The sequence below is a fragment of the Pelodiscus sinensis genome, chromosome 21, assembly GCF_049634645.1.
Source record: "Pelodiscus sinensis isolate JC-2024 chromosome 21, ASM4963464v1, whole genome shotgun sequence".
Taxonomy (NCBI): Eukaryota; Metazoa; Chordata; order Testudines; family Trionychidae; genus Pelodiscus; species Pelodiscus sinensis.
In genome coordinates, this window is record NC_134731.1 from 14,511,987 (window position 1) to 14,539,954 (window position 27,968).

Genomic DNA, 27,968 nt, shown 5'->3' on the forward strand with positions numbered 1-27,968 from the left:
AATTCGAACTAGGCATTAGTCCTCGTGGAATGAGGTTTACCTAGTTCGAATTAAGCGCTCTGCTAGTTCAAATAAGTTCGAACTAGCGGTTCGCGTGTGTAGCGCCTATCAAAGTTAATTCGAACTAACGGCTGTTAGTTCGAATTATCTTTGTAGTGTAGACATACCCATAGACTTTAAGGTCAGAAGGGACTATACCCAACAATAGAAAGACAAACCAAGAGGGCCAGAGTTACAGTTGATTGACACCTGCTCAGAACCTGCCCAGCATCATTCTATTTGTATACTTACTTGAACCCCATGAATGATAACTGGAGCCACAACCAAGATATAATCAACATCAGAATCATATTAGGAAATGCAAATCCAAACCAGGAAGCAAAATTCACGATATCGTCATTTTGGGGGAACAACCTACAGAGAGAAAATAGTGGTTTCTCTACCAGGGTCAAACCACTTGTGTATATTCTCCCTTCTATATGTGATAATGAAAACAAATACAAGAGCCCCAAGGTTTTTTGTTCATTACTCAACCCTATGGGCCTCCTCCAAAGCCAATTGAAGTCAGTGGAATGACTCTCCTGGGCGCTACCTGCCTGGATGGAATTGCCCTCTGTTGTTTACACAACGCTTTACATTAATTGCACACAGTAGCCCATCTTGCTGTTTTTCATAATTCATAGAATTTAAGGCTAAAAGGGACCAATAGATCATTTAGTCTGAATACCTTCATATCACAGCCTGTTACATTTCATCCAGTTACCCATTTGTGGAGCCAGAAAAACTTGTATTTAACTATTTTGCACCCAAAAGTCTCAGCGGAGTAGAGGTATTAGTCTGTAACTTTAAAAAGAAGTAGTAATATTGTGGCATCTTAGGATGTGACTATACAGCACCCTTACCTCAAAATAAGCTACGCAATTTGTAGTATGCTTTTGATCTTATTTTGAAATAAAGCACTATTACAAAATGCCCCTTATCCCTCATGCATTGAGGTTTACAGGTACACCAGAATAGCAAGCCCGTTATATTTCAATATAATTGGCTTGCTCTTAAGACACAAAATAGCTATTTTGAGATACCAGAGATATCCTGAAATAACTCAGTAGGGTAACCATAGCCTTAGGGTGTGTCTAGACTACCTAGTTTTGTCAACAAAAGTGGACTTTTGTCGACAAAACTATACCAGCGTCTACACTACCGCTGAGTTCTGTCGACATAACGTCGACAGAACTCAGCAGTTTTGTCGACGCTGGTATACCTCATTTTACGAGGCATAACACCTTCTGTCGACAGAACTCTGTCGACAGAAGGTGTTATTGCCTGTAACATTGCGTCCAGACTACGGAGTTCTGTCGACAAAGCAGCTTGCTTTGTCGACAGAACTCAATGTGTCTGGACGCTCTTTGTCGACGGAAGTTTTGTTGACAGTATCTGTCGACAAAACTTCCGTCGACAAAACGCGGTAGTCCAGACGTACCCTTAGAGAGAGAGAGACACACACACACACACACACACACACACACACACACACACACACACACACACACACACACACGAGACCTGCTTCATCAGATGAGCTGGCATATTTTGGACCCATATGACATAAGGCTAGTTTAAAGACCCATGGATATCCTAACAAAAATGTTCTGTTTTCAGCAAGTCTGCTCAACAATCTATGCTTTTAGCATTGCCTTTCCTAACCCTTAGAACTAAGGGGTCTGCCAGAAGCTATGAATTTAGGACATGATCTTGCTTATACTGAAACCAACAAAGCTTCTATTCACTTTGATGGGACCTATGTTTGGCTCTGTGATGTAGGCGGGGGGTGAGGTCTACTTTTGTAATCCTATGTTCGCGCTGGTGTTGCATTCACCATTTGTCTTAGAGGGTTATATCTAATCCTACTGTCCTACGCTGCTCTGTAATGAAGCTGTGTGTGAGTGCCTCACTTTACCCAGGCCCTGCAGCACTAGCTGCATGAGGAGGGGCGGCTGTGTGTGACTCTCTCAGGGAGTATGGAGCTTCAGGGGGTAGCAGAGTTAGTTTGTTACAGAAAAAAAACAACAAATGGTCTGGTAGCACTTTATAGACAAATAAAACATGTAGATGGTATCATGGGCTTTCGTGGGCACAGCCCACTTCTTCAGATGACCAGAGTTATGAGGAGGGGATAAGAAAACTTGAAATAAATGGAAGAAGGGAAAGGGGGGGAGAAGAGAATGATGTATGTGCAGTCTCTCACAACCTGAGTCCCAGGTGGCAGCAGATAACACCTTGGACCTAGAAAGAGGACAATGGGGGGCGGGCTGCCTGGGGCGAGTGAGCTGTGGCTGTGGGGGTGAAGCAGTCTCGGCTGGGTACGATGAGGAGAGTAGAAGGTTTTATTGCTTCTCAGAGATACAGCGTAGCATAGGAGCGATGTTAACACAGGGCAGACAGCCTTATTCCTCTCAGAGGAAAGGGACTCATGGGCCCTGAACCCCCCTTTCCTGCTCTCAGTCTACTCTCCTCATCCTACTAACTCCCACTCCCAGTCTAACTCACTCCCAGCAACTGGTCCCTTAGCCCCCAGGTGGCTACACCCCTTGCTTTGTTCAGATTCCTCCACCTAGCCCAGGCGTCAGGCAGCTGGGCTATTTCCTATGTGCCTCTCCTCAGAGACCCATCCCCTGCTGGACACTGCACACAGACACACACAGGGTGTGTCTAAACTACATGGCTCCGTTGATGGAGCCATGTAGATTAGGCTGATCGGCAAAGGGAAATGAAGCTGCGATTTAAATAATCGCGGCTTCATTTAAATTTAAATTGCTGCCGCGCTCTGCCGACCAGCTGATGATCAGCTGTTTATCGGCAGATCAGGGCAGTCTGGACGCGCTGCGGTTGACAAGGAAGCCTTTGTCGACCGGCGCAGGTAAACCCTCTACAGCAATTGCTTACATGGAGAAGCCATGTTACAGAACTCTGTACCTGTACTGCATTTTTTGTGGTCTTTATTACGTCTGTCCATTATGCAGAGTTAATCACAGTGTCCTGTTTGTCATTGCATTTTCCCCTAATTTATTCCATTCCAGATGGAAATAAAACAGGAGGAACCAGCACCATGTGACCTATCTATTCTCTGCAGTCTACAGGAAACCACTCCTAACATAGGTGCTGACTTTACCTCTAGCTGGGAGGTGTTCAACTTCTCCTGCCCCAGTCCCGACCTCTACTCCACCACTTCCCCCAACCTTGGCCCCACCCCCATTTAATCCCTTCCCCAAACCTCTACCCTGTTCTACCCCGCCTCTTCCCCTGAACTCATTGTGTCCCGTTCTGCCCTCTCCCTCCTGGAGCTTCCTGCTGTGAATCAGCTGTTCATAATGCTCTGGAAGTGCTGGGAGGGTGGGGGAGGAGTTCGTCAGCTGGGCCACCAGTGGGCAATGGAGGAAGGGGAGTTTGGCTGCCAGTGGGTACTGAGCACCCACTCATTTTTCCTTGTATGTGCTCCAGCCCTGAAGCACCCACAGAGTCAGCAACGTGGATTCCATAACTGTTTAAATGGTGCATTAAATCTAGTCTTTAACTCAGCCCATGTCCCTCTTCCATCCACACATAAATCAGTCTGAGTTGAGTCAGCAAGCACTCAGGAATCAGGTCCTACATCCAAGGTCCTGGGGGAGATTAGACCCCCAGTCCTCTTGTAACTGGGGTACAAACTCTGTTATTTCACAATGTGGACACAGCTCAAACTGCAGAGCAAGGGGGAAAGTTGGCATAGAGTAGCCTGGATGCATTAGCACAGCTCTGTGACCTGGGCACAGGAATTGCAAGCCCGGTGCAGGCTGACACACAACAGCCCAGATCTCACAGACCTGGGTTTACATTGCAGTGTAAACATACCCCCAATGGGCTACAATGACAGACTGGACCAACTACTCACTTGTGATGAAATAAAAGCTTTTGAGGCAAAACACAGCATATACATTATTCATTATGTCACGCACACAGGTGACAGCTCCTGAAACCCACAGCAGTGACGACCAACTCACACTTCCAGGTGTGCTGGTCCAAATGCAGCATGAGAGCATTAAGGAGAAAAAGCAAGAACTTACTGGTCCATCTGGCCTTTAAAAACCAGGTTTGGCCCCGTTCCTGTGAGCGTCGCGGTTCCTCCAATACTAGCAGCATAGCACACACACAGTGTCATCCCCTTCATGATGTGCTTATTAAATTCCCCGGCACCAGGAGCTTTGGGCTCATCACGAATGTGTCCGTTACCAAGGACTGGAAACAACAAATAGAAACTTACCTTCGGAAAAGAAAGGGAGTTGCAAGGCTTAGCCCAGAGGCAGCCAGGAAGGCTGAGAGACTTGGCAAATCTCTGGGCAAGGTGGGGGTGGATGTGGGATCTATGCTACAAAATGGGGTGGGGTTTCAGGAGGAAAGAATGGGACTCAAGCCAGCTGGTCCTCACTGCCACACAGAGTACACTGCGCTGGCGCTCCTCCCCCCAGCCAGCCCTGAGAAGTGCCTGGAGTGCGCCACGCAGGGCTCCAGCAGCAAGTTAAATGGCCCAAGGCTTTGGCCACTGCCACAAGCGCTGGGTCCTTTTGAATCACCAGACCCCATGGCAACTGTCCTCCTCTCCTCCCATTGGTGGGCCAGCAGGCAGCGCTCTTGGTGCCTCAGTTTCTTGATGCCTCTTATTGTACTGAATGCCAATCAATGCTGATAATGTCCTCCTAAGCCCTGACAGTACTACTCCCTGAACAGTCCCAGCTCAAGCAGCCCCTGGGACCACTGCAGCGCTGCCTCCCCAGCTCCAATCCCCGCCCCCCCGCATGGCGGAGATGGTGATGGAGGAAGCCGCCTCCAGCAACAGCTCCTGTTTCCCCCCTTCTTGCTGCCTCCGATACATTGGCTGTGGGCGGTGGGGCAGGGGAGCGAGTAGTTGAGTATTCACTTGACTAGTCGCTTACATCCCTAGGATGTATCAGCGCCAAGTTACAGATAAGGAACAGAGACAGGGGAGAGATTAAGTGAGGTCACCCAGAGAATCTGGGACTGACTGTTCAGGGAGTAGTACTGTCAGGGCTTAGGAGGACATTATCAGCATTGATTGGCATTCAGTACATTTCTGATTAATTTAATTCAGGTCCCTTGAGTTCCAGTAATTCCCTACTGTCCTTCCTCCCCTGAAATGTACATTAGGCTCTGCCAAGCACAGGCCACACCAAGCCTAGGGGCAAGGTGTGGGTGGGCCTGGCTCCAGGCTCCCAGGGGAAGCAGCATCTTGGGTGGAAGGGGTGTGGCGAAGGACATTCAGCCCTTAGCACCACCCACAGCATGTCCCTAGGCCTTCCCCGTCCACCCTCAGAATAGTGGCGCTACATTCCTGCATCATTTCAAAGGGGCCCGGAGTTCCCAGCCTCCGCCAGGCTGGCTGCCAAGACACTAGAACTCAATAAGGATGCAGAAAAAATCCTGCTCATCGCAGGATAAGAGTCTCCGAAAATCCCAAAGTACATAGAAAGAGACTGTCGAACGTGGAGAGGCAAAGAATCCCCACGAGGGCGAGTACATTTCATGGGAGGACACGTCCCAGCTCTCAGCTTCACTGAGACCCTGCAGCTCCTTCTCAGTCTATATTCAATCAGTTTTTCAGTATTTCATCGCTTCCCCACGGCCTGCCCCCAGCTTGCTTGAACAGCAAGGACAAAACAAAAAGAGAGCGGGGAAATGTTCAGTCATGCCTCAGTTCTTTAGGAGTCAAAATCTCATTGACACCAGGTTCCTTAAGACAGTTGGGTGCTTTTGAAAATGTTACCGATCGGTTTCAACGGCTCTGACCACCAAGCTCAAGGGCAGCTGTGCATGTCTGGCACAGTTGAAAATTAAGACCAGAGCACCCACAGCTAGCAGGCACCCAGAACATGTGGCCATTTTTGAAAATCTGAGTTTACTATATTTCCTGGATTCCTTTCTGGGTAATAGCACTCCTGTTCTCAGGGCCTGTGCCAAAGCCCAATAATGTCAGTACACGTCTTTTCACTGAAGTCAGTGGGCTGGGCTCTGGTTCAGATCACGGTTTGCTACAACAATGGAAACAGACTCTGGGCCTGTTGGATGGCCCCTTACCCTGCCTCTCCTCTAGCTCAGGCGCTGAATTCACTTGCCCCATCTGTGGGTCCATAATCACCAGGTTCTGCTCTGTGCTGTTCATCTGATCCAAGACAGCCTGGACGATAGGGACCATCATGGCGGTCGTGGCCGTGTTGCTTATCCACATAGACAAGAAGGCGGTGACGCCCATAAAGCCCAGCATCAGGCTGCATGGAGAGAAGCAGACAGCAGGAAGGAAAAATAACTGTGAAACTCCTGCTGGAATTTCCAGCCAGCGAAACCTTATTCCAGGCTACCCAGTACAGCCGGCCCCACCCTGGATGCACGGCCTGCTCCAGGAAAGGAAACCCTTGTTCAGTTTTTAGTGGGCGCATTGCTCTCATTTGAGTCAGACCAGTACAGTTAGCCTCATGCGTCTCCTTGTGAGTCACTTCTCTGTCATGTAAGCCCTAGTTCAGCGGTCTCCAGCCTTTTTAAGCAGGAGATCACTTTTTGAATTAAGCTGCAATCCAGGATCTACCTCAAACCCAAACACGCTTGTCCTGCCTCCTTCCTGCCCCTTCTCCAAGGCCCTGCCCCTGCTCACTCCATCCTCCCTCCCCCATCCTCACTCACTTTTATCAGGCTGTGGGCAGGGATTTGGGGTGCACTAGGGGTTCAGAATGTGGGCTGCAGCCCGGCACTGCTTACCACAGGTGACTTCTGGGTGGTGGAGCAGAGGGTTAAGGCAGACTCACCCCTACTCTGGCCCTGCACCACTCCCAAAAGCCACCAGCAAACTCTCTCCAACCCTGTTCACCTCTTCTCTGTGGAGATGAAGTACCGAGTGGAGGGAGTGGCACCCTGACATTAGCACCCCCCTTCCTCTTCTTCCCATGCTCTGCACAGCAAGCAGGAGGCTCCCAGAGGTGAGGGCAGGGACAGCACAGCAGTGCTGAGAGGGGTAGATGAAGTGCCAGCACTTGATAGCTTCCCAGACAAACCTCTCAGGATCACATGTCAAAGGCTCCAAGATCAACTGATCTACTGATCTACTGATCCTGATCTACTGGTTGGTGACCACTGCCCTAGTTGTAAGCACCTATCATTTAGCCAGCATACAAAATCCACTTTATAACAGCAAACCACAAGTGAGGTTGCCTTCCTCTCCTCTGACTGCTGCTGGAGAGCTGGAAAATTGCGCTCTCTGATATTGTGAACCTGACGCGGGCTGTGAATCCTGGTTAATACGGAACCATGTGTGCAGGCCCCTGAAGAAGGGGGGTGGGGCAGCTTCATGCTCCCATGGGGGATGGGCCCTCAGACAGAGGAGGCGGGAATTCAGGCAGAGGAAGCTGAGGCAGGGCAGCCAGATGTCTGCACCACACAAATCCTGGCAGGCCCTCCCCAGCCTTCAGAGCCACATGGAGCACGGCACTCCAGTCTGATTCATAGGACTCTGGGCTCTGGCCACTGCCCGAGTAACAGAAGCAGTAGCAGTGGCCAGGAGGTGTGGGCCCCTTTGAATCACCAGTTATGGGGGCAACTGTCCCCTTTGCTCTCCCATTTTGATGGGCCTGGAAACAGCTGTGGTGTTGGCCTCCCACTTATTAACATCAGCACTGGAATTAATAACCACAGAACGGGCACCATTTCTGTCTTCTCTTTGCTAACAACTGGAACAGGACGCAGGCTTTTGGCATCCATGAAAAAGGCATCAGGGCTCTCAGCATCACAGGTACACTGGTTCCTGGGGCCCGAGCACAGGGGATTTGCAGAGATGGTCTCTGCAGGGAGCAGGGGAGTAAACCCCTCCCCACCGCACTGCCACAGCCACTTTATGGCCACTATTGCTGCCCATGGCTTGAGCAACAGATGTTACCCCGCACCGTGCAGTCCAGATAGCTCTGGTCCCACTGGGCATCTCCTTGCCCCCTCTGGGGCCTTTGCCCTTGTCATCCAGTCTCTGTGCGGGTAAAGAAGGTGGTGCCCTGGTAGGAAGCTCCCCAGCCTACAGCTTGGGCACGGTCCCCTTAGGTGATGTGTCCATTGCCTGCCTCCCCACACAACAATTCTGAGGGACTTAAGAACCATGCAGGTGGGAGGTAGGAAGGATTTGAGCCAGAACTCAGGGCATTCAGCCTCACACTTACAAGGTCTGTTCTAGAGCCCTACATCACCTGCACACACTGGAACTTGACTACCCGTGTTAGGGCCCGGGGCAGGTCAGGTGGGAAAACACCTGGACCGTCCCAGCCCCACCCCTTCCACCCGAGGCCCCATCCCTTCCAAGAGCATGGAGCTGGGGCCCCCACACACTCCCCTGTAATTAGATTAGAACAAAACAGAATCCAGCTCCCCATAATTCTACAGAAAGACTCCCGCTGACTTCAAATAGCTGAAGGATGAGCATCTTCCCTTGCAGCCTTTCTGGCCTTCCAAACACTGCCCCATTTCTGCGGGTGTACACAACCTCTGGAAGCCCTTTGTAGAGCAAGCAAAACTATGGAGGCTTTTGTAGGCTGTGTGCTGTGCAGCTCAGGTCTCCTGCTCTTCCCCATTTCTCCTGGCATCTGAAGAAGCTTCTGCTAAGCTTGGCTGTTCCTGATCACAGATTGATAGGATGGCAGGTTTAACAGGGCCACTCACCGTGGGGGCTTCACTCCGACAATCAGCAGGACCCTCAGTGCAATGCGTCTGTGCAAATTCCTGTGTTCCACGGCTATTGCCACAATCAGCCCCCCAACAAACAGCATGTTGGTGTCCTTCAAGTACTGCATACACACCTGCAATGAGAGGAACTGTGGTTTGTAACCTATCCTTTAAATCAGCTTCTGTCCCTAATGACTGGAAGGTAGCTAGCATGATGCCAATATTTAAAAGGGACTCTAGAAGTGATCTTGATAATTATTGACCAGTCTAACATCAGTACAGAGCAAATTAGTTAAAACTATAGTAAAGAATAAAATTGTCAGACACATAGATTAGCATAATTTGTGGGGGGAGAGTCAACATGGTTTCTGTAAAGGGAAATCATTCCTTACTACAATTAAACTCCAATAGTCCGGCACCCAATTGTCTAGCACTCCCGATAGTCCAGCATCAAAATGGCAAGCGCTCCTGACGGAACCAGTTTGGAACTCGGAACATTCAGGTCAGCCGCTCTCATGTGGGTTACAGCAGAGAGAAGAAATGTTTGGCTCTGGGGAAGGGGAGGGGGATTGGGTTTACTCATGGCGTCCTGGCCAGCTGATTGAAAAGCCGGTCCCGGTGCCTGGAGAGAGACATGTGTCTGTACCAGTGGCTCCGGGACCCGAGCATAAGGTTGGGGGTGGGGGATTGGTTTGGGAGTAGGCAGTACCTCCTGATACTCGGGTATATCCGATAATCCAGCATCACCTAGGTCCCAAAGGTGCCGGATTATCGGAAGTCTACTGTAAACAACATGAGTTCTTTGATGGGGTCAACAAATATGTGGACAAGGGGGATCCAGTGGATATAGTGTACTTAGACTTCCAGAAAGCCTTTGACAAGGTCCCTCACCAAAGGATCTTAAGTAAAGTAAGTTGTCATGGGATGAGAGGGAAGGGGCTCTTGAGGTTTAATAACTGGTTAAAAGACAGGAAACAAAGAGTAAGAATAAATGGTAAGTTTTCAGAGTGGAGAGATGTAACTAGTGGGGTCCCCCAAGAGTCTGTCCTAGGACTAATCCTATTCAACTTATTTATAAATGATCTCGAGAAAGAGGTAAACAGCGAGGTTGCCAAATTTGCAGATGATACCAACTGCTCAAGATAGTTAAGACCAAAGCAGATCATGAAGAGCTTCAAAAAGATCTCACCAAACTAAGTGAGGCAACCAAATGGCAAATGAAATTTAATGTTGATAAATGTAAAGTAATCCCAGCTATACATCCGATATGATGGGGACTAATTTAGCTACAACTACTCAAGAGAGAGATCTTGGAGTCATTGTGGATAGTTCTCTGAAAACATCCACTCAGTGTATAGCGGCCATCAAAAAAAAATGTTAGGAATCATTAAAAAAGGGACAAAGAATAAGAATATTTTATTGCCTCTATATAAACCACGATACACTCACATCTTGAATACTGCGTACAGATGTGGTCACCTCATCTCAAAAAAGATATATTGACATTGGAAAAGGCTCAGAAAAGGGCAGCAGAAATGATGAGGGGTTTGGAACGAGTCCCATATGAAGAGAGACTAAAAAGACTTGGACTTTTCAGCTTAGAAAAGAGGAGACGGACTGGGGGATATGATAGAGGTCTATACAATCATGACTGGTGTGAAAAAAGTGAATTAGGAACGTGGGGCAGCTCAGGGCATAGTCTGGCTTGGATGGCAGAGGGGACCCAGCCGCAGCAGCAGCTCCTCCCTGGCTGCGCAGCCCCCCCGGGGTGTGACACAAGAGCCAGAGATGAAGCAGCCTGGGCTGGAGGGGCGGTGCTGAGGCTAGTCACAGCAAGCAGCTGAGGACAGAGGCGGAGGCAGGTGGCAGAATGCGGAGGCAGATGACGTGATGATGTCATTCTCTTGTCCCACAGGAAACATTTTTTTATATATAGTGTGACAAAGCTCCTAGGAAAACTCAGCAGGTCCTGCGCTTCCTGGTGGATTTGCTAGCCTCAGAGGCTCACAGCAGCCCACCGTTTCAATTGAGCTCTTTTCATCATTGACTCGTGTATAGTAAATCGGACAATAAACTCCACAGTCCTTTTCCCTGAGTGGAAATGGGGAGGTGGGTGTTAGGGGGAACCCAGGCCCACCCTCTACTCTGGGGTCCAGCCCAGGGCCCCGTGATAGTAGCTGCTCGTGTCAATCCCCAACACCTGCTATAAACAGCTCCAAGACCCCTGGGCTATTTCCCCACACCTTCCCCAGCACCTTCCTTCTCTCTGGTTCTTCCTTCTAGTTGTTGTCTCCTTTCCTCCTACTCCCAGCGGTGCTCTCCTACAACTGCAGGTAAGCTTCTTTCTATAGCCAGTCTGAACTGGTTTTCTTAATTACCCCCAGGTGTCCTAACTGAACTAGGCTGGATGGTGCAGCTCTTGTGGGGCACTGGGGGTGGGAGGTGGATCACCGCCCTCTGGTTCCACCCCCTGCATTTCTGCTACTCCTGCCGCCACCACTGCTGTTCCCTCTCTAGCCTCAGTTGTTGCAGGGGCCTTTTCCCCATTCTTGGCCCCACTGCTTGCTCACCCCCCTCTCCTTTTGCTTTGCTGGGCCCTGCAGCAGTTGCTGTGGGGTTGCCACTCAGGTGCCCATGGGCACACTTGTCCTCTCCCCCCACCAGCAGTGTCCCACTGTGCTCTCCCCCCTTTTCCATAGCAGGCCCTCTCTTGCTGCCTGCCCTCCCTCTCCACTGCCTCCCTCGTTTTTCCTGTGTGTCCCTGCTCCCATTTTCTTCTGTTTAGTGCCTGACCTCCCTTCTTTTCTTAGTTACCCTCCCCGCACAGAGTTTCACTTCCCCCATAATGTTGTTAATATAATCTCCCCCCTCATCTCTCCAGTGCAGCCAGAGGAGCCGGTCTTGCCATCCTGTGCTAGGAGTCGTACCTCTTGTTCCTTTATCCCCGTTTCTCCTTCCTGTATCGCTGCCCTCCCACCCCACTTCCAGCCTCGCAGCAGGGAGTAATGAACCTTCCTCTTCCCCTCGCTCCCTCCCCTGGCACTATTGTCCTCTCCCACTTGTTTGTTCCTGTCGTTCCCTCCCTGCCCCTGGACACAATGGAGGGACTGTCGTGTGATGCCACTGCTGCCCCTTCCCCTCCCGGCCTCACATCTACCTCTGCAAATGCTGCCCCCTCTGAGGCTGCCAGTTTACCTGCTCATACAGTGGAGGTGGTGGGCATGGATGGGGATTCCAGGACCCACACCGCTGCTGCTGCAGTATCTCCTGCCACCACTGTCACCATTAAGAAGGCCCCCCTAAAGGGCAGGAAAGGCCAGGGGATCAAGAGGGACAAGAGCCCTGCCTGGAGGGCTAAACCTTAGTGTATGTCTACACTACAGAGTTAGTTCGAACTAACTTAGTTCGAATTAGTTAATTCGAACTAAGCTAATTCGAACTAACGCGTCTAGAACTAAAAACTAGTTCGAATTAGCGTTTTGCTAATTCGAACTAGCATGTCCACATTAAGTGGACCCTGAACAGGGCTTAAGGATGGCCAGAAACAGTGCTGGCAGGGCATCAGAGGAGGACTTAGAGCGTGGAGATGCTGTCTCAGGCTAGCCGAGGGCTGCGCTTAAAGGGACCCGACCCCCCCCCCCCCCCGGACAGACAGTTCTCAGGGGTGCCCCGCTTGAAAACCAGTCCTGGCTTGGAGTGCCTGGAGTGCCCACACTGGGCACATCACAGCACTCGGCCATCAGCCTGGTTGCACTTGCCGCAGGCTGCCATCTGGGGAGAGAGGGCAATTGGGGGGCTGCAGGAGAGCTTCCACCCCCAGAAGTCTGCAGAGCCAGCCCAGTCCTCCCCATCGGGGGCTCGTACCCCATTCCTCCCTCACCTCCTTCCACTTACCCTTCCCTAGCCCCCCTTCTTATTGATGTACAAAATAAAGATAACGTTTCTTCCAACATTGACTCTGTCTTTATTGAACAAAACTGGGGGAGACTGGGAAAAGGAGGTGGGAGAGGGGAAGAGAGAGGCCGGGAGAGGGGAGGGCAACTAAAATGATCAGGGGTTGGGAACAGGTCCCAAATGAAGAGAGGCTACAGAGACTGGGACTGTTCAGCTTAGAAAAGAGGAGACGGAGGGCGGACAGGATAGAGGTCTCTAAAAGCATGGGTTGCGTGGAGAGGGTGCATTCAGAAAAGTTCTTCATGAGTTCCCATAAAGAAGGACTAGAGGACACCAAAGGAAAGGAATGGGTAGCAGGCTTCAAACTAGTAAGAGAAAGTTGTTCTTCTTCACAAAGCAAATAGTTAAACTGTGGAACTCCTTGCTGCAGAAGCCTGTGAAGGCTACAACTAGAACAGAGTTTAAAGGGAAGTGAGATCAAGTCATGGAGGCTGGGTCCATGGAGTAGTCTTAGCCAGGGGGTAGGAGTGGTGTCCCTGCCCAAAGTTTGTGGAAGGCTGGAGAGGGATGGCACGAGACAAATGCCTTGGTCACTGTCTTCGGTCCATCCCCTCCAGGGTCCCTAGGGTTGGCCGCTGTCGGTAGACAGGCTAGTGGGCTAGATGGACCTTTGGTCTGACCCAGGACGGCCATTGTAAGCTCAGGGCTCAGGGTCGGGGGTCTCACTGGACCCCCTTGATTTTCATACACACCTGCTCCTGGGTGGCCAGGCTGGCAGCTCTCCTGTCCTAGACAGCCACTTTCCTGTGCCTAGTGCAGAGATCATGGACGAGGTCCACGATGTCTGCACTAGCCCAGGAAGGTGCCCGCCTCTTGCGGTCCCAGGCAAGCTCCCGGGAGCCGCCAGCCTGGTCCCGGGAAGAGGGGGTGGGCTGGGGGACATCGGGTGGGTGGCTCTGTGCCGTTCCAGGTGCAGGGTCTGCTGGCTGGGTGCTAGCAGGCTTGCACCTGGCACGGGCACCGTAGCCAGCCCGTGCCCCTTTAAGGGCTTCGGGGCCGGGAGGGGGGCAATAGAGTTTCCCTGGTGTTGGCCAGAGTGGCCACCAGGGAAACCTGGGGAGGGCTAGCCTCCCACTAGTTCGAATTAAGGGTCTACACAGCCCTTAATTCGAACTAGTAAGTTCGAACTAGGCTTAGTCCTTGTACAATGAGGTTTTCCTAGTTCGAACTAAGCGTCCGCTAGTTCGATTTAAATTCGAACTAGCGGAGCGCTAGTGTAGTGGCTATGAATGTTAGTTTGAACTAACGTCCAGTAGTTCGAACTAACATTGTAGTGTAGACATACCCCTGCAGAGGTGGCTCACCCCCTGCTACGGCCCTGGTGCTGGCCGAGGTTTCCCCTCTTTTCCACTCCCCTTTTCCCTCCACCAGCTCCAGGGGCGACAGTGTCCCATCCCTCAGAGTGTATGCCCAGGTAGCCACCATGCCCCCACCTGCTGCCTCATAATCCACTCAGGCCACCTCCCGGAATTCTGTCTCTGACGGCTGCAGCCCCTTTCCCACCCTGACCAGGAGGCATGGAGTCCATTGCCCTGGTATCAGCCTTGCCCCATGTGGAGACCTATGTGAAGGCGTTGGCACTTGTAGTGGGGTCCGCAGCCGTGGTGGCAGCTTTTAAGAAGTTTGGGAAGGTGATATTCTTCCCTCCCTGTTTTCCCTTATTTGTCCTCAGTAATCATTGGCGTTCTGGGCTCTGTGGGTCCTGATAGCCTTTAGATATCACTCCCCATAGGCTGGGAGCAGGTCCCTTAGTCACCTCCCAGAATCCAATAGGACTACTTTTTATAGCCTTCTGTTCTAACCCTGTCACAATAGAGAGAGATTTGCAGAAAGCCATCAGATGTATGTGGTACATTTCATCTCAGCAGATCCCAAAGCACTTTTACAAACTACAGACAGAGGAATCCATTCACTCACCACATGGTGCAACCACCTCTAGGGTCCAGCACAGTGGCCATTTAACAGCACTCAGCAACACTGCATGACCATGAAGACTAGAAACTGAACAAGAATCCTACATCCAGTATATATTGATGGGGAAATGTTGATAGGTAGAATAATAAGGAGCGTGAGGCAATCTCTTTTATTGGACCAACTTCTGTTAGTGAACAAGACAAGCTTTCAAGTCACACAGAAGTTGTCCAATAAAAGAGATTACCTCATCCACCTTGTTTCTCTAATATCCTGGGACCGACACAGCAGCACAGCATACAACAGCTAGAATGTCATTTTACAAACTTGCTGCCAGGATTTGACCCTTAAAGTCTCACTCCAGTTCAAATCTTGTTGGTAAAACCAGGGCAGAGATGAAACCCAACCAGATCCTTAGCTGCACCAGAACTTAGGGTCAGCAGTGTAAAGCACCCAGGGGATTCTATTCAGTGTTACTGTCACGATGAAAATCCACACATCACATGTGATAGGCACAGACACACCAGTGCATTGGAGTATGCTTGTCTAATCTGGGCCTCTGACGTTTATGCTTAAATCCAAGCTGACCTAGAATCAGTTCTTACCTTTTTAGACTCCAAAATTCCAAACATAGGAAACAATATAGCAGGCAGGAGAGATGTGACAGCCAAAGGGATGACTTCTGTGCACCAGTAAACGGCCATGAGGATGATAACATAGGCACACTTGGCCTCCTGGAATACAACAAAGGTTTAAGCACAGGGAATCGAGCGTATGGATGAATGCACTGGGTCTCCCTCTATATCCCAGGATATATAAATGGCAGTTCTCTAGTTCCTTAGGGGAAGGGAAGGAACAACACTTCTACCAGAGAGTTATTTTATTCTCCAAGAAACTATTCTTTGATACACAGCTGGTGCAATCTGATAAATTTTAAAGGCAAAAATATACTCTTCAGAGATGGCATCCTGGCCACATTGAAGTCAGTCAATTTTTGCCACAGACTTCAGTGGTATTAAATACCTGCAACTCTCCATTGGACTTAACTGGATCCAGCCCATCTCTACAAGAAGCCAAATCCTGAAAGAGACATTTGATCTTTACAGCTCAACCAGTTACTCAGAAACTAGCCTAAGTGAACATTCCTGTCACAGCTTAAAGCCTCGCCTGGAAAACAATGCATAGGCAAATCTAGGGGCATTGTAAATGCACAAAGGCTGCAGGCTAAAGTGTAGCATGCGGGAAAACCAGAATTCCCAGAGAAATGGCTAACCTAAATGTTCACATGCCAATTGGCATTTGATTCAAGCAGGAGATTCCATGCCTAGTAGCCAAGCTGTTTAGAAGCAATTCATGATTTTGGATGGCTCCACTTGTAGGTTCTCATCTGAAGACACTGCTTTTCACAGGACAGATAATGGCTTTCTGAACATCAAGTATCTTTAAGGTGTCTCAAACTCTTGACAACTGAGGTACCCCAAATCACTTGCAAACACTTGAAAATCTTGGTGTCATCTTTCTTCTGAGGAGGGGCACTATATTAGGGTATGTCTACACTACCACCCTAGTTCGAACTAGGGTGGTTAATGTAGTCATACGAACTTGCAAATGAAGCCCGGGATTTGAATTTCCCGGGCTTCATTTGCATGTTGCCGGGCGCCGCCATTTTTAAATGCCGGCTAGTCCGAACTCCGTGCCCGCGGCTACACGCGGCACGGACTAGGTAGTTCGGATTAGGCTTCCTATTCCGAACTATCTGTACACCTCTCCTCTCCCAGCATCACCCTGTCCCCCCTCCCACTGACACCTCCCCTCCTGCCCTTTTTCTCATTGTCTCCACTTGCTCACCCCCTCCACCCTCGGCATTTGAATCTCCTCCACCCTGTCCCTTGGTGCCTTCCCCTTTCTTCTCCTGACCTACTCCCCTCCCATCAGCACAAGCCCCTTCCTCTCCCACCCTTTCCCCCTATTCTTCCCCTCCCTTCCCTTCTGCCTTCCAGTTTGCAGGGCTGGAGTCTGCTGCGATCGGGCCCCAGAAGTCCCTGCAGCCCGGGCTCCAGACCACGTGCCGGACCTGGACCTGGGCCGCTTGCCGTTCAGAGCACCGGCCCATCACAACACGACCACCCCACCAGGTGCGCTCACCACCGTCCCGCCTCTAGCCAGGCTCTGATCCCCCATGCCCCACTCGGCACATCTCTTTCCTCCTCCTTCCCCACTTCAAATCTGGCTGTTTTAAAAAATGGTGCTGCAACGCCACACCAACGTGGCACCACCCCCTCTGCTGCGCCACACATGACTTCACCCCCGGTGCAGCCCTGGCTCCACCCGGGTTGACGGCGCATGCTCGCGCCTCTCGCTGCCATGCCTGCTTTTCCTTCCCCCGGCTCAGTACCTTCCCTGGCAGGGGTCAGCTTTCTGGCCTCCTCGTCGGAGTCCCTCAGCCCCGTGGGGTCTTCTGGCGGGGCCGTAAGTGCCAGCAGCACCCCTACCGGCTCCAGTGCAGAGGTGTGGAGCCCAGTGGCTCTGTCCCGCCGGGCCAGTCCACCCCTGCATTAGGGTGTGCCTAATGCAGACTAAGCAGGCACCGCACTGGGGACCACGGCTATACTGGAACAAAATACTATACTCCGAGAGGCTCTCAGGGACAGACCCATAGTCTCCTATCGACAATCACCTAACCTCAAGAAGATTCTTACCAACAACCACAGGACATACCACATTAATACCAACACTGGAACTTTCCCTTGCAACAAACCCCGTTGCCAACTTTGAACTTTGTCCACATATTTACTCTGGTGACACCATCACTGGACCTCACCATGTCAGTTATATGATCAAGAACACATATTCCTCTTTATCCAGAAATATAATTTATGCCATAATTTATGCCAACAGTGTCCTTTTGCTGTGTATATTGGACAGACTTCTCAGACACTTTGCTAAAGAATTAATGCCCACAGATCAGACATCTTCGCAAGGAAAAACCAGTTGCTTTTAATTTCAGCCTACCTGGACATAGTCTTAACGACCTAACTCCATGCATCTTACTTCAAAGAGACTTTAACACCAGATTACAGAGGGAAACTTCAGAACTTTCTTTCATGCTTAAATTTGACACTTTACGAATGGACCTTAACAAAGATGCTAATTACCTTAACTATTACAAAGATAGCTTCCCACTTATCACCCCTGATTAGCCATTCATTGACTCAAGTAGATATTCCCTCCCCCCACCCCACCATCTGTACTAAATCTGATTTGTCAGTTTACTAATGTGTTCACTTTTTTCATTGTATTCCTTTGGTATATATGGTCATGCCAATTCTCTTCCAGAATATGATCTGAGGAAGTGGGTCTGGCCAACGAAAGCGCATCAGCTCATCACCTATTAAACCATCTTGTTAGTCTTTAAAGTGCTACATAGTTTTTCCTTTTGTTTTAGCAAGATCAGACTAACACGGCTACCTCTCTATTACTATTAAAATGTCTATGTCTTTATAACGTGGTCTGAGGTCTTGCAGCAATAGCGAAGTGTCAGAATTTACATAATGTGATTGCATTTGGCCGCTGTGAAAAATAGAAACAGCGTTGAGAGGCTAAAGGAGAATACTACTCTTGAACAAATCTCACAATAGAGAACAAACACAGGTTATTTAGAACACGAAGTCAATAATTTACTTAAAGTTCAAAAAGACAACAATGCTTATAAATTAACTCTTATAGACGCAGTCAATTCAAGCACAGCCCTGCTTAGAAAACTGAAAAACAAGCACTAAGGTTACGAAAATATAGTTATGATTAACACTAACAACTGTACAATGTTGATTTTGCTTCTTTGAACAGGGGGCAGAAAACATAACATTCTGGCCTCTTGAAGAGCAGTTGTGAAAATGATCATTGATGGAAATTCCTGTTAAGCAATCCTGCAATCTCCTGGAAAAATGACACAATGTTTATGCCTCATGCTCAAAAAGTACAAAACACCTCACTAGACTCTTATTAAATCACACATCGCTACTCTTGTACATCACAGCCCTATCGCAAGCTTTGGCATCGATCCTACAATATTTGCCATGTAGCTCCGGCAAAATACCTTCCACGGGCCAGATGTGGCCTGCCAAGCCACCAGATCCAGCCCAGAAGAGTAATGTTAGTTTAAACCAAAGGGTTTGATTCGAACTAATGCAGCCCGGAGCGCACTTCCTGGTTCGAATCAGCTGGCGATCGGAATAGTGCACAGGTGAGATTATGCTAATGAAGCGTGGGGTATTTAAATCTCCACTTCATTAGCAATTTCGGTCGCCTACATTTGCATCCCTATCTTGAGATAGGGAGCAAGTGTAGACGTACCCTCAGGCTGACCAAAAGGCAGGGCTGAAACAAAGGCAGGTAAATCAGAAGGGATGGCATTTATTGTTGACAAATATGCCTGAGGTTTTTCTGAAGTTTAAAATATACCAAGCATTGTAGGTCAATCAAAAATGACTAGTTGTAACATTATTATTAGAGAAGGTCCTACAAACTATGCCAGACCATAATATTTGGTGCAAACATGTGTGGCAGATTTTAACAAAGAGACAGAAAAGATAAAAGGCCTGATCCTTGAGGTTTTAACTGGCATAGTTCCAATGAACTCAAAATACAACAGTGGACAATTGATGTGCAGTTGTCCTAAATCATCGGACACAATGTTTCACTTTTCACCTCACCTTCTCCAAGATTAATAATCATGGTGCACATCTATGGAGGTTGGCATGAGAAGATCTCAAAGCTCTTCACAAATATCAAATGTCATACCACACCCATGTTATGCCAGTTTTACAGATGGGAAAACTGAGGCATGGAGGCAGCAACACAACAGGTCAGTGGTAAAATCAGGAGAGGAGGATGCTTCTGACAAAAACCTATGAACATAGGCTGAAACTTGAAACAATGTCTTCGTGGACCAACAAACTTGGTATCTAAGCTGTAACACTCATAAGGTTAAAAATGGCATGTTTGAGTCTGTGGGTGATGCAGATCCTAGTACTGAGGGATTTCTTATGACCAGTTAGTATCTGCATTCATTCTATTTGAGAGGCTCCTACTGTGAGATTTACTATCTAGTGGTATAGCCTGGGATATTCATGCATTTTTAAGGGTTATCCTGCAAGTGATGCCTATCCAGTCCTTAAAACTTGAAATTTACTAATACTGGTCATCCAAAGAGGCGCTCCAGTTCAGGTAGTAAAGGGTTAAAAACCATCAACACCGCATTTGAACTGGTTGAAACAACTCCCCTCTGCAGACTTCTCCGCAGAAGTCCATGCATTGCCCTTCCTGGTTTAGGGAGTGAAAGGCTACATTGACCAGGGTTTTGGAGCTGGCAAACCCTAGTGTGGCCAGCTACCCAGAAGGACTTGTTGGAGGTGCAAGGGGTTCCCCGTTATTCTCCTCGATGGATGCTGGGCGCTGAGAAATGTATCCCCCAAGCCTCTGACAGCCCCATGTTGCTTCTGGGACAGGGGCAAGGACCAAGCCTCACCATGACCCCTGGAGAGCCCCCAGCGCTGGCTGGCTGCAGGGGGGAACAAGCAGCCGTGGGCAGGAGTTCAGCACAGACACCAGCATCCCCTGGTACTGCTCGTGCAATTAACAAGAGTTGGGGGGAGGGGCCTCCTGCAGGAAAACCAGAGTAAGAGGGACTTTGCTAGCAGACAAAAGTGACCTCAGTATTAACCCACAGTCCCCTCGCCCCCGCCCCCACACACCCTGCTGGCCAGTCCTGAGACAGGTGCGACCCCTCCAGTGCCTAGATATCCAGGGTTCCCAGGGCAGAGGAGCTCCCCCAACTCCTCCCAGAGAGAGGAGCCCCCAGAGGCGCTTACCCGGGTGGGGATGAACAGGAGCAGTGGCAGCATCAGCAGTGGTGTGCCGAAGAGAATGACGCAGGACTGGATCCGCAGCAGGAATCTCAGGTACGGCGGGGCCATGGCCTGAGGCGCAGCGAGGGGATCCGCGCTCGGCGTGGCTGTGGCAGCAAGCGAGCAGGACCTGGTAGTAGAGGATGCTTTAAATACTCCGGCTTGTCCTGCTCTGCCACTGTGCCATGTCGGGCACAGCGTCCCCTCTGGGCACAGCCCCCTCCTCCTATCTCCCTGTTCCTCTACAGCCCCTCCACCCATCCTCTTACCTGCCCCCCGCCCTGGCCACATACAGCCCCTCACAGTCTCCCCCCTCTTATCTTACCCCCCTTGGGCTGCTCACAGCCCTCCCGCCCCTCCTCTAATCCCCCTACTATTTCTCAAGTCCCCCCCCCCAGCCCTAGGCCACTCACAGTCTTCCCCCGGCGGTACCTCTAACCCCTCCACGCTGGGGCCACTTTCTCCCCACACCCCTCATCTACCTCTGTCACTGGGGCCACTCACAGCACCTCGTATAGCCGCCCCACCCATCCCTGGGCCACTCACAGCTGCCCTCTAACTGTCCCCCAGTCCTATGCCACTCGCAGCCCTCCCCTCCCCCTCTAACCTCCAGCCCTGGGCCACTCACCCCTCATTTACCCCTCCCCCAGCCCTGTGGCATATTCACAGCCCCTGCTCCCCCCCCCCCCCACACACACACACTGTCACATGGCCTAACTCCCCATCCCTGGGCCATTCACAACCCTTCCTGCCCCTCATCTAACTCCCGCCCCCCCACCTGACCCACTCGCAGCCCCCCCCCCCCGCTGCCACCAGGATACCAACCCGAACCCTGTGAGTCACTCACAGCCTCGCCCACACTCCCCTCATCTAACCCCCCCAACCTTGTGGGCCACTCACAGGCACCTCTCCCCCACCGCCCCTCATCTCACCTGCCCAGCCCTGTGGGCCACCCTCTGCTCCTCCAACTGCCAATTGTCCGACCTCCTCCAGCCTTGTGGAACATTCACAGCCCAGCCGCACTGCCCCCCGTCTACCTCCCCCCCAGCGCTGTGGGACATTCACAGCCCAGCCGCACTGCCCCCCGTCTACCTCCCCCCAGCTCTGTGGGACACTCACAGCCCTGCCACACTGCCCCTCGTCTACCTCCCCCCCAGCTCTGTGGGACACTCACAGCCCTGCCGCACTGCCCCTCGTCTACCTCCCCCCAGCTCTGTGGGACACTCACAGCCCTGCCGCACTGCCCCTCGTCTACCTCCCCCCAGCTCTGTGGGACACTCACAGCCCAGCCGCACTGCCCCTCGTCTACCTCCCCCCCAGCTCTGTGGGACACTCACAGCCCTGCCGCACTGCCCCCCGTCTACCTCCCCCCAGCTCTGTGGGACACTCACAGCCCTGCCGCACTGCCCCTCGTCTACCTCCCCCCCAGCTCTGTGGGACACTCACAGCCCTGCCGCACTGCCCCTCGTCTACCTCCCCCCAGCTCTGTGGGACACTCACAGCCCTGCCGCACTGCCCCTCGTCTACCTCCCCCCCAGCTCTGTGGGACACTCACAGCCCTGCCGCACTGCCCCTCGTCTACCTCCCCCCCAGCTCTGTGGGACACTCACAGCCCTGCCGCACTGCCCCTCGTCTACCTCCCCCCAGCTCTGTGGGACACTCACAGCCCTGCCACACTGCCCCTCGTCTACCTCCCCCCCAGCTCTGTGGGACACTCACAGCCCTGCCGCACTGCCCCTCGTCTACCTCCCCCCCAGCTCTGTGGGACACTCACAGCCCTGCCACACTGCCCCTCGTCTACCTCCCCCCCAGCTCTGTGGGACACTCACAGCCCTGCCACACTGCCCCTCGTCTACCTCTCCCCCAGCTCTGTGGGACACTCACAGCCCAGCTGCACTGCCCCCCGTCTACCTCCCCCCAGCTCTATGGGACACTCACAGCCCTGCCGCACTGCCCCTCGTCTACCTCCCCCCCAGCTCTGTGGGACACTCACAGCCCTGCCACACTGCCCCTCGTCTACCTCCCCCCCAGCTCTGTGGGACACTCACAGCCCTGCCACACTGCCCCTCGTCTACCTCCCCCCAGCTCTGTGGGACACTCACAGCCCTGCCACACTGCCCCTCGTCTACCTCCCCCCCAGCTCTGTGGGACACTCACAGCCCTGCCACACTGCCCCTCATCTACCTCCCCCCCAGCTCTGTGGGACACTCACAGCCCAGCTGCACTGCCCCCCGTCTACCTCCCCCCAGCTCTATGGGACACTCACAGCCCTGTCACACTGCCCCTCGTCTACCTCCCCCCCAGCTCTGTGGGACACTCACAGCCCTGCCACACTGCCCCTCGTCTACCTCCCCCCAGCTCTGTGGGACACTCACAGCCCTGCCACACTGCCCCTCGTCTACCTCCCCCCCAGCTCTGTGGGACACTCACAGCCCAGCTGCACTGCCCCCCGTCTACCTCCCCCCAGCTCTGTGGGACACTCACAGCCCTGTCACACTGCCCCTCGTCTACCTCCCCCCCAGCTCTGTGGGACACTCACAGCCCTGCCACACTGCCCCTCGTCTACCTCCCCCCAGCTCTGTGGGACACTCACAGCCCTGCCACACTGCCCCTCGTCTATCTCCCCCCCAGCTCTGTGGGACACTCACAGCCCTGCCACACTGCCCCTCGTCTACCTCCCCCCCAGCTCTGTGGGACATTCACAGCCCAGCCGCACTGCCCCTCGTCTACCTCCCCCCCAGCTCTGTGGGACACTCACAGCCCAGCTGCACTGCCCCCCGTCTACCTCCCCCCAGCTCTGTGGGACACTCACAGCCCTGTCACACTGCCCCCCGTCTACCTCCCCCCAGCTCTGTGGGACACTCACAGCCCTGTCACACTGCCCCTCGTCTACCTCCCCCCCAGCTCTGTGGGACACTCACAGCCCTGCCACACTGCCCCTCGTCTACCTCCCCCCCAGCTCTGTGGGACACTCACAGCCCAGCTGCACTGCCCCCCGTCTACCTCCCCCCAGCTCTGTGGGACACTCACAGCCCAGCCGCACTGCCCCTCGTCTACCTCCCCCCCAGCTCTGTGGGACACTCACAGCCCTGCCACACTGCCCCTCGTCTACCTCCCCCCCAGCTCTGTGGGACATTCACAGCCCAGCCGCACTGCCCCTCGTCTACCTCCCCCCCAGCTCTGTGGGACACTCACAGCCCAGCTGCACTGCCCCTCGTCTACCTCCCCCCCAGCTCTGTGGGACACTCACAGCCCTGCCACACTGCCCCTCGTCTACCTCCCCCCAGCTCTGTGGGACACTCACAGCCCTGCCGCACTGCCCCTCGTCTACCTCCCCCCCAGCTCTGTGGGACACTCACAGCCCTGCCACACTGCCCCTCGTCTACCTCCCCCCCAGCTCTGTGGGACACTCACAGCCCTGCCGCACTGCTCCTCTTCTCACCTGCTCAGAGTGGGCCACTCTCTGCTCTTCAACTGCCCATTATCTAACCTCCTATAGCCTTGAGGGACATTCACTGACCATTGGGAGGTGGCAGGACTTGTGTTAAATTCCAGCATGGCTCCCAGTTACCTCCTGGCCCCATACAGCACCTTCCTGTGCCCATGGTATCCCTTGGTGGGGGTGGGGGGTTATGCTTCAAAGTAGCCCCTCCCCCCCGTTCCTGCCCTGTGTCAATGGCAATGTGTGGGGCAGGGAATCGTGCTGGGCACTTAGCGAGTCCCCAGCCTCCCTGTGCCTATGGCAGACCTGGGACCGGGGTGATCCTGAACCAGCCCCCGCCCCCCAACCAATCAGCAGGCCTCAGCTCTGACACAGAAACCCATCCCCCCATGCCCTGTCCTGACAGCCCCTGTGGCAGTGGGACTTGGTCCCATTGGGAAATGCAGCCACTAGCCCAGGGTGGGGAATAACTTCTGATGGGGGGGCCCACTCCAAGAATTTGGAATGCGGCCAAGGGCCGCACTCTATCGTATTAATGGAGGAAGTGCAGGGTCTGGGGTGAAGGCTGGGTGCAGAAGGCAGCTTGCAGTAAGGGACTGGGCTGCAGGAGAAGGTGTGGGGTCTGGGAGGGAGTGTGGTTAAAGGAAGCAAGTGTGACCTGGGTTAGGGGACTAGGGTGCAGGGTTTTGGGTTGTGACCGTGGGCAAGAGGGGGTTGTGACCTGGGGAAAGGCAATGGGATGCAGGATCTGGGAGGGAATACGGGGGCAGAGGGGTTGGGTTATGTGGGGTGGGGGACAGGCTCTGGCTGGGAGATTACTTGCTTGACTCAGCCAGCAGCCTTTCCAAGCAGACTCCCAGCCTGCCCCCCTCCCCCCCCCCCCTGGCTGCAGGGGCCATGTGGTTTTTGAGCAGATTAGGAGCCTGAGGGGAGGCCAATGAGAGGCCACAAACTGGCCAATGGGATTGTTCTGGGCATGTGAGCGACACACAAACCCTTCCCTCCCTCCCCTGCAGCCGGGAGGGGGTGGGGGAGGCTCACAGCTGTTCAGACAACCTCAGCAACATTCAGGCAACAGGCTGGGAATCTACAGGCTGGATCTGACAGCTTGGCAGGACACATCTGACCCTCGGAGGAGGTTTTACCCAGGCCTGTCCAAGGAGAAGGAGGCTACACTAAGCTCTGCCAACATTACAGTTGAAACCATGCAAGCAATAATCATATTTGTGGTTGCTGCTAGTTGGACAGTTTTTAATAAACAGTGTATCCCAGCCTGTGTTATAAAGCCAGACTCTCCAGCCCACCTCTGTGTGTGTGTTTTATAGCACCGTTATAAGAAAAATCTCCACATTGCTTAAGGATACCATGCTACCTCCTGCAAGTGATAATGGTGCTTAAATAGACATATTTCCTGTTTGCATGAGCTCTACTCCAGCATGTGCTGAAACACTGCTGTGTTGGGGCCAGATCCGTTTAACTTTGAGGGGAGCTGGGCTCAAGTCAAGACGGAGGGCTATGATCCTCCACTGCTTTGCACCTTGGGTAGTAATTGACACCTGGGCAAAGTGGGCATAAAATGGACATGAGAGAATGGGGGATTCTGGCCTGGTGGCATTTTTCCATGCTCCATTCACAGGTGTTAACAGCAAACTAAGGTGCGTTGCTGTAGGGAACAAGGACTTGGGGATCTGATCCTGCAAACCCTGATGCCGGGCCAGTGAAGTCACAGGAATGGTTTGCACAGCTCAGGATAAGGGCTGTGTAGATGATTTAAGTACTACTGGCACATTTTGGCCTCCAGGAACAGTCCCAAAAGGAGATGCTTTTCCCTGTTGTACTTCTTAGCATGATGAATACCTACGCAGGAAATGAATAGCAGGCTGCAGCAGCTTCTCTGCGTAATATAAGGAACCAAAAAGATTCCGCAAAGGTGGAGAGGCTGGAAGGGAGCTGAAATTGGCTCATATCTGCATTCACGTATCCAGGCTCCAAGAGCAGATGAAAGTGCCAGCAGCTCTCAAATAAGTAACTACAAATAGGTAACTCGTTATAGAAGGGGTGCTTGTTTCTTGTACCTAAGCAACTAATGCAAACACAGTTAATTGGTTTGTGGCTTCAGTGGAGAGGCAGCAATTGTGCACGCCCAGCAAATACAGGCTAAAAAGGACACAACCAACAACCCTGTGTAGGAGATACCTTTTAACGGAGCAGCTGAATCAGTCATTAACTGCCATTAAAGGACTGCTCGGAAGCTGGAGACTATGCGAGCTAGATGGGTATGCCCTTCCATACAAGAGTATGGCTCCTAACAAAAGTCAACAAAGCAAAATAGCAAATATAGGGGCCTGATTCAAAGCCTGTTCAACTAAACAGTTTGGCTTCAACTAATGGGTGCTGAATCAGGCCCATGGTGCAATGTGTTTCTACAGATCACCTTTCTGGAGACTTTCAAAACACTTTTCAACCATTAATAAATTAAACCCCATAAAAGCCTTGCCTCACCGTGCTTATCCCGACTTTACAGATGGGTAAACTGAGGCACAAGGCAATTAAGTGACAAGCCCAAACTGGCACAGAATCTAGGACAGGGCTGGTAAGCAAATCCCAGCTTCCGGAGCCCTGTGACTGAACACATCCAGCATTTGCCACAGAGATACAACCATGAATGTCAATTTCATTTAATCTGAATATTTTTCAGAATCATGGCACAACACATGTATCCACCAGGAAATGGGACACTACGACCAAACACCTATCAAAGGGTAAAACAACGGTGGTGTTTGAATTAAGAAGCATAAGGGGTAAAATCACTTTGGGAGTTAGCAGTTCCAGATGGGGAAATTAGAAAATAAAAACTATGAAATGTAATCTGGATCATTCCAAGAAAATTGCTTTTCAGAGCTATCCTGACCTATGCGTTTCAGTGACTTTTAGGAACTAGATAGAGCTGGCCTCTGGTGCAGATGGCTTACAGGTAGCAGCGGGTGTATTTAGAGAAAGAATTTTCTCCGACCCTATGTTCACCTTCAGGTCTAACACCAGCCAACTGCATAAGCAGCTGTCTAAGCAATCAGTTTGCTTCACCCAAAATACAATTATTGTTCAAGACATTTTTAGAACAAGTGTAACCCTTTTCCCAGGTAGTGCCAGGAGCAGCCAGGGCCAGGTTCAATATCCAAGGGTTCCTCTCCATCCACCCAACACAGAACTGGCTCAAGCCAGTAACCTGAGAAATTCACACACACCCCGGGGCACCTCTGAGAGGCAATGTTTCCCCACTTGCTGGCACAGAGTCTGAGTGTAGAAAAGAAACCTTTAATAAAAGGGGAGGGAAGTATCGTGGCATTAATGTGGGGGAACACCACAGAGTTCATAACTAAAACCATGAGTAAACATCTCAGCTCAAGCCCGTTGGGCAACGTCCTTTTCCTCTCAGGCTCACAAGTCCAGCAATGTACGTATCTCTGTCACATGCCCAACCCTTCTCTGCACCCCACGCTCAGTTGCTGCCCTTGGTCAGGGCAGACCCGGAGTTCCCGGGTGCATCTGCCCAGTTCACCTCCCAGCCTGGGGGGAGGTAGGAGGCATCTTACTCACTCCACTGGTCACTCACCATCCACCAGCTTGCTGCTCTCTGGCGCCGCTCTGCTGGCCATTTGTCGCCCCTTGCTGCTGCCACTCTGCCAGTCTCTCCATACACCTCTCCATTGCCGCTCTGCTGCTTGGTGCATCTTCTGCTGTTTTGTGGTGGATTTGGCTCTGGGCCAAACCTAAGTGATTTCACCTCTTAGCCCAAAGCCGGCTTCAGCTCAGGCCGCCAGACACCTGGGGCCACCCTGTGGCCCTCGCCTCCCACTTTCCTACCAACCCTACCATCAGCAGCAGCTTACCTTCCACGCCCAAGGAAGGTGAGTGCTGCTGAGCAAGGAGGAGGGTGAGATTACAATTCTTTGTGTGTGCCAGGCAGGCCCACGCCCCAGAAGGGACTCCCAGTGGCTGCCAAAAGAACCATA

General features: G+C 51.9%; 1 protein-coding gene across 4 annotated transcripts in view; it reads right to left on the bottom strand.

The window, feature by feature from the left end:
- Nucleotides 1–24,296, bottom strand: part of LOC102454835 (Na(+)/citrate cotransporter-like) — a 39,672-nt gene extending 15,376 nt beyond the window's left edge. Inside the window, exons 1-7 of one of the 4 annotated variants that reach the window (XM_075904906.1) lie at nt 23,956–24,296; nt 20,478–20,643; nt 15,213–15,341; nt 8,740–8,876; nt 6,127–6,317; nt 4,101–4,272; nt 292–414 (exon numbers count right to left, since the gene is read on the bottom strand). In XM_075904906.1, the coding sequence (XP_075761021.1) occupies nt 292–414; nt 4,101–4,272; nt 6,127–6,317; nt 8,740–8,876; nt 15,213–15,341; nt 20,478–20,643; nt 23,956–24,071 (1,034 nt within the window). In that variant the 5' untranslated portion in view covers nt 24,072–24,296. Of the gene's footprint in view, nt 1–291; nt 415–4,100; nt 4,273–6,126; nt 6,318–8,739; nt 8,877–15,212; nt 15,342–20,477; nt 20,644–21,445; nt 21,578–23,955 lie in introns of those variants that run through there. The other 3 variants (XM_075904903.1, XM_075904904.1, XM_075904905.1) reach the window with 3 other exon arrangements.
- Nucleotides 24,297–27,968: the final 3,672 nt, after the last annotated feature.